The 7,042-nt window shown below is 37.3% G+C and overlaps 1 protein-coding gene across 6 annotated transcripts in view; it reads left to right on the plus strand.

Moving 5' to 3' along the window:
* LOC107086970 (VPS10 domain-containing receptor SorCS1-like) overlaps positions 1-7,042 on the plus strand; it is a 308,080-nt gene that overhangs the window by 272,552 nt on the left and 28,486 nt on the right. For all 6 annotated transcript variants that reach the window (XR_001481329.1, XR_001481330.1, XM_015378286.1 and 3 more), the window contains exon 16: positions 3,230-3,363. Coding sequence is in view for 4 of the 6 variants with exons in the window: in XM_015378286.1 (XP_015233772.1) it covers positions 3,230-3,363 (134 nt within the window). In the remaining 2 variants the exon portion in view is untranslated. The remainder of the gene's footprint in view (positions 1-3,229; positions 3,364-7,042) is intronic.

Below are 7,042 nucleotides of genomic sequence, written 5' to 3' on the forward strand. Positions count from 1 at the left end.
CTGACTCATGCCAGTCGTAACGCCTGATTTTGAAGCCCCAACAAATGAACTCTTTGCATTAAGATGACATTTAAGGCTCGAGGCGCTTCGGTGAAACGAAAAGTCCTTCTTGCAGTGTGAGCAAACCACAACATGTTTATTTATTGTCCCGTCTAAGTTTTTTTTATACTCGAACTGTCCATCCAGCGGTCCAACGGGTTCTTCTAAATCCTCCATCTCGCTCATGTCGGACAATTGAATTGTTGGTTAAACAGGGCAGGACTGTGTTAATGCGTTAAAAAAAAAATCGCGCTAATTCCAGAAATCAATCATCTTGCGTTAACGCATTAATTTTGACAGCCCTAATAAAAAACTACAAATAAAATCACATCAGGACATGCACTTTTGAAAGGCAAAACACAGTTCCCAACAGTTATATCAGAGAGGATTGACAGAAGAATTTACATAAAAATGGTATAAAATGGTGAAAAAATATTTAATGTAAAGAAATGGGAATTAAACCAATCAGAAGGAGAACAGATGTGTTTTGTCAGCTAGATTTTGGTGAATATTCTCAGTCATCCAGGTCACAGTCATTCCAAAAAAGTAAAAAGAAAATAATCCACCGGACTTGGTTCCCAAGTTTGAAGACATTTTGCTTCCCATCCAGGAAGCTTTTTCAATTCAAAATGTCAGGAATTGCGTTGAAGTCGAGGCATTATACAGTAGCCCATGTTTAGAAAAGATGCAAATTGAACCCAATGAATGGCTCCACCCCTTAGGAATGGGGGTCATTTTGTTTCTTTGTTAGCCTTTAATACCTGATACCTGCCTATGTCTGTGAAAGGGGGGTCGTTAAAGGGAATTGTTGGCCGGGCTGAACAGGCGAGGTCTTCTGCCCTCCCCCTGGAGGGTGTTGCAATGATGCAGATGATGCAGAAATCAACTCAATTGCTGTATTGTAGGTTTTTGAAAGCTGAAACATGAGTCCACCTGCTCCATGACTAGTTAAACATGTTGGCCTGAATTTGTACCATAGTAATTTTCCTATTAACCTAAAAAATTGCCCTTTGTAATACATAAAAACATAAATATGTATATATCACCAGGCACCTGTCCAGGGTGTACCCCGCCTCTCGCCCATTGACTGCTGGAGATAGGCACCAGCACCCCTCGCGACCCCATTCGGGACAAGCGTGTCAGATAATGGATGGATGGATGGATATATATATATCTATATGTATATAGGGCTGGGCGATAATTCAATAACGATATATATCGATCGATAGACGTGTGGCGCAATAGAAAAAAAGAGAGTCGGTTAAATGGTTAAAAAATAAAGATTTAATTCAAGCTCTGTGTTTGTGTTCTTTATTAAAATTAAATCATTTAGCAATATTATAAAAAGTCCAGGGAGAGCTGCACATAAAATATGGTTTCATATCTTTTCAATAATTATCGATATCGATCAATATGCATTTTTTTTTATCGATAAGCTTTTTTTCTATATCGCCCAGCCCTATCTGTATATCTTTGTTATATTTTTCACCCTTAAAGGTCACCATTTTTTTACCTGCGTTTTTTGGCTGAATAGAGCTAATGCTACAGCACTTAGCATATGTCATTAAACCAGAATGCATTGCTGTGTAAACAACATGGTGATGTTTAAAAACAAAGGTGTTTATTTTACTTTATTGTATTTAGATTGAATATAAAGTTTGTTGTTACTACTAATGGAGGATCCCTTAAAGACCAGAGGAGGCCTAACTAATGCACAAAGACAAATCATTTCACATTTTGGATCGGCAAAAGATAAAAACACTTTACGGTTGTATATTAATTTTTGGAGCAGCTGAACAGCAATGATTTGTGTATCAGTCAACATTTTTTTTTGTGAGTTTTTACAGCACTAGTGGCTCGATTTTTTGACAGTAAGCTGACGGAACAGGGTATGAGAGAGGCGGAGAGACATGCGGCAAAGCACTGGATGGATTCGAACACGGGTCAGCCATGTCGGGGACTAAGGCCTCCTTATATGGGTCATACGCGCTAACCACTGCGCCAGCTATACTTGAAATGCTTATCAGTTTATCAAATCACTCAAAGAATCACCATGCATCAGCTTGAAAACAGTCGGATTTTAACAATTCTTCCACTTCTAACAGATTTTCCTAGAGCAGCGTGCCGCTGACGAGATGCTGCAAACTTAAAATAAGCCTTCCTATCAGTTCAAGTCTACTGCTTGCTGTTCTTATGTCAGTAACAGAAGTTAGTTTTTTCTTTGCTAGTTTTGTTAATCAGATATACGAGCTGAGCTTTACTAAAAACTACCTTTGCAACTGAATTTATCCAAACTTTTACTTTACTGAAACTTTACTGAAAATAGCCTGGCAGAGAATGAATACAGGTCTCTGGTCGGTTATAATGAGCAAACACAGGTGCAGATTAAATATTTACTGTCATAACTTTAAGCTTATTAATGCATCTTTATCCCTTTGAATTACCATGAGACGTAAAGAGGATTAAAGTTTCTTCTAAATGAGCTTTTATCAAGCGTAAGTGTTTAAAGATGTCTGCTTCTCTACCAAAGCCCTCCAAACACCCAGCCTTCAACCCCACGTGCTTTCAGTAAACCTGCCCATCAACCTGAAACTGAGCCAGAGACTGAGAGCGAGCCTTTATTCACGGCCGCGTCCTGTAAATGGCTCAGACACCCATATGCTCAGAGCGGGCTAATGATCAAACCACCAAGCATGGAAGATGACAAGAGTCCGAGCCAATTACAGAGCCCGACTGGCTGAAAGGAGCAGTCAAGTTCTCTGCAGAGGAAACAAACATGCTGGAGCAGAAGAGGGGAAGTAGGAAAGTTTCAGCTTTGGGTTTTCAGAAGCTGGGAACTAATTGTGGATCCATTCAGGTTTCTTTGGCATTTCACTACTGACACCTACTGCATGTAGGAAGAATGTCTGGGGAAACAGACGCTCCAGTCTGTTTTATCCTTCTGCTGATTCTCCCCTTAGCACAGAGGGTAATCTAAAATTGAGAAAATTAAAGTTTCTTAGCTGTTTCTAATGTTATACATCTAAACTTCTAACAAATAACCTCAGGAGCTCATCAGGGACACATCTACAGGGAAACTCGATGCATTTCTGCTTGGATTATAGAAAATATTTTGGATTAAGTTTAGAAATTTGTCCTCTTACTTTTGTGAGGCTTTCCCCTAATCTGTAGGTTGTGATCTACTCTGCAGGGTGAGCCGTGCCTCATGGGGGTGAAAAGAATCTATAGGAAGCTGAAGCCCACCTCCAGGTGCGTCATGGGAAAGACCTTCTCCGTGACGATGACCTCGGCTCCCTGTGACTGCACAGAGGCTGACTTTGAGTGGTCAGTGCTGTTTTTTTTTTAAATCTGTTCTTCTGTTAGGATAATTATCACTGATGATGTGTGAGTTTATTACACTTCAATATTAGCTGCCTGTTGCGTGTCAGAACTGATGTTTTCCACCATAGTTTATCTAATTAAGACAGTTCCTCTGACAGGATATACAGTTATAATCATTCTGTTCGAGGAAAAGATTTGGGAATGGAATGAGAGCGATGTCCTTCAGCTAAGAGCAAAGTGTAATATTTTGATAGGGCTGGAGCCATGGATGTTTACTCATCTGCTAATGTGTATGATGTAAAATGTGATGATGTGGCAGACTGGAGACGTATAAAATGCCTTTTTAACTGCTAATTGGGACCACTTCCTGAAAGGTGAGCCCAGAGTCGAGCAGCTGCCTTCTGTAGCTCTAAGCAACATCTCTGATCTGAGGAAGATTACAATTTCTTTTTTTTCTTTTTTTTTATAAGGTAACTTGGGATTTTTTTCACTTTATTTTAATTGATTTTTTACAGGTATACAACAAAAACATGACGATGATTAATGTCCTTTAGTGAATCCTTCAGCATTTGTCACACACAAAAAAAAGACAACAACAAAAAAGCATTAGACAAACAAGAAATAATATTATATAAAAATAATTTGTTCATTTACACTTTGGACATACTGAAAGTAAAAAAAAAAAAAAATTAGATTATAGATTATAAAAAAGATTACAATTTCTATCAGAATCTGTTGTCACGTCTCCTGGTTATTTAATACATATAAGTTATTAAGTGTTATTTAAATAGAGTTTCCAGACTGATCTCTTTTCAGGGAAAAGAACCGGAGAGAGAAAGCTTCAAGATGTAAACACACAGAGAGCTTATCTTTAACACTTCTAAATTTTATTTTTTTTGCTACAATGAAAATGTTTATAAATTTAACACAGGTAATCAAACACAAAACACAAACAGCTGCAACCTGGTCTGGATAAAAAACCCACATGGATATTTGAGATACTTTTAACAACCTTATGATACAAATATTGACAAATATTTACTTTATGAATAAATATTACACAGTTATTTGAATAATTTATATTTTCATGCTTAAATGCAGGATTCCATCGTTGATAAACGTTTTCTGTCACTCTATTTATCAGTGTCTTTAGTGCAAAGCAAAGACTGCTCCAGTTTGTTTAAAGATGAAAAGAATTCAATCTTTTGTTCTAAAGATTTTCTGGTAATTTATAGGTCATGTAGCTATAACTTTTTAATCAAAACGATGTTATGCAATTAGGTACTGTTGTGGCTTTAAGGTATTTAGTGTTTAATCCAATGATTTTAGGACTGTAGGGTGTTGTTAAATTAATACACGCCTAACTGGCCGTGTTAGAGTAACAGATGAAAGTGTGATTCACACTCAAACCATGTTTATTCTCAGCAGAAAGAGAATGCATTTACAACAACTTGAATTCAAAAGAACTTCCTACCAAAATGATTCAACTTTGGACAAAACAATTTTGCCTTGCAGCAAGAAGGTTCCAGGTTCGATTCCCGGTAGGGTTGCCAGCTTCCTCAATAAAAAAAAAAGGAACCCCTCATGTGCGTGCCTGCTGACCTGATTGCCTTCACCCTTCCTGGCGTGGTGATTTTTTTTTAGCCCCCCCTTTGTGTATAAAATTCTTTTTTTAAATATTTGACTCAAATCTGTCTTTAATTAGCATATTTATGAGGTCCATGAACACATGGAAAACAAATTATTATCCAGCAATTCACTTTAATACAAAATAACAAACTTTGCTGAGTAAAATAAGTATCTCTAAGTAGCCCGGGAACAAGTTTACCGTAAGTTTTGTATCATTTTCCAGTAGCTTTTTATTGATAATATTTTTACTCTCACAGTAATACAGGAAAAAATGCGTTACTTTTCCCCTAAATACAGAACAGGTACTTCTATTTTTAAATACAGAACGATTGCATTTTTTTAAAGGGATGGTTGGCAACTCTGATTCCCGGCCTGGGGTCTTTCTGCATGGAGTTTGCATGTTCTCCCTGAGCATGTGTGGGTTCTCCCCGGGTACTCCGGCATCCATCCACAGTCCAAAAACATGACTGTTATTTAGGTTAACTGGCTTCTCTACATTAACCTTAGATGTGAGTGTGTGCGTGAATGGTTGTTTGTCTCTGTGTTGCCCTGTGATGGACTGGTAACCTGTCCAGGGTGGACGCGCAGACAGCGCTGGAGATAGGCACCACCATCACTGCAACCCTGACCTTATAAGTAGGACAAAATGGATGAAAAAAAGGAAAAAATTTAACTCTGGGTAAAACAAATCTTAGTTAAAAGCTCTAGACTAACTATTGAAACTCAACTAAACTAATTAGCTGCTAAACTAAAATCATGCAATAATCACAGTTGGGCATGGATGATTGAGAACCAAAGTTTACCTTCAAGAATTCGCAATGCAAAACGATCAATAAATTAGTCAACATTTCTTAAATCAAGTGTAGTTACCTAAATCTGGGAAGGAAAATAAGATGATTTGCCAATGAAATTAATATTTTTACTCTTAAGATAAGATAATTAGATGATATGCACTGGAAATAAGACAATACAATTGTCAAGGTTTGGTGGAAGTTGAAAAAGGACCCACATGCAGAGAAGTGGAGGTAGAGATGAGCTCGTGCAGATTTAATCAAAGAGGGAAACACAAACAAAATCCAACTACAGAATGCACAAAACCTTAGGGCAAAAAAGAGCAACCAGGGAAAACAGGGCTTCAGTGTAACTAGAAAGGACGTTGAATAAGAGTAAAGGAGAATAAAACTAATGACTAACCATGGGGAAAACTAGAAGATTAGAAAGGAACGGAAAATAACTGAAGCCATGGAAGAATAAGAGAAGGACTAACTAACTAAAACTAGACAAAGGAATAAATAATGTAAAAAAAATATTAGCAAAAAATATATAATTCTTGACAAAACAGAAAAACAAAACAAAGCACAACTGAGAACCCAAAACGAAAACCAGATCATGACAGAAATAGTTTTATCATATGAGCTTTTAATGGAGTTTAAAGCACAACCCAAATATAACAATATTTGGTAAAAATATGTATTTTTTCAAATGATGCCTAATTAGTTGAATATTTACCTTCTTTGAGAAGTTTTAGCTTCGTTTAATACTGTACATTTGGCTTTTTAAGACATTGGAGCTAGTGGTTAGCAGACACAAATTAACAAATTTTAAGTGACTTTTTGTTCATATTTAAGCAATAAAACATCATGAGCATATCAGTAAACGCATAAACATGTTTTATTAATTTTTTAATATAACGTTACAGAATGAGAGCGTCCAAATGCAATGACATCACTTACTGGCGGGAAGAAGTTAAACTTGGAGCTATCTACTTTCTGTCATGACGGGATTAGATGTCTAACCCATATGCAGAAACACACAGAGGTTAGAAGAAAGTTCAAAAGTTTTATTGAAAAAAGGTGTAAATAAAATGTGAACAGGAACTTGGGTGGTCAGACTGGTCACGGCTGGATCTCCACTGAGGAGGACAGAGAGGTTGGAGGAGTTCGAGGTAAACTGCTGTTTATCAGATGATGGGGGGAATACCTGCTTAGAAGTGGAACTGATCAGCAGGGGGGAAACTTGAGGGTCCAGAGGCTAGTAGGCAGGCAGAGGGCTA

This window comes from Cyprinodon variegatus, unplaced genomic scaffold (genome assembly GCF_000732505.1).
Source record: "Cyprinodon variegatus isolate N-32 unplaced genomic scaffold, C_variegatus-1.0 Scaffold169, whole genome shotgun sequence".
In the NCBI taxonomy this organism is placed as follows: domain Eukaryota; kingdom Metazoa; phylum Chordata; class Actinopteri; order Cyprinodontiformes; family Cyprinodontidae; genus Cyprinodon; species Cyprinodon variegatus.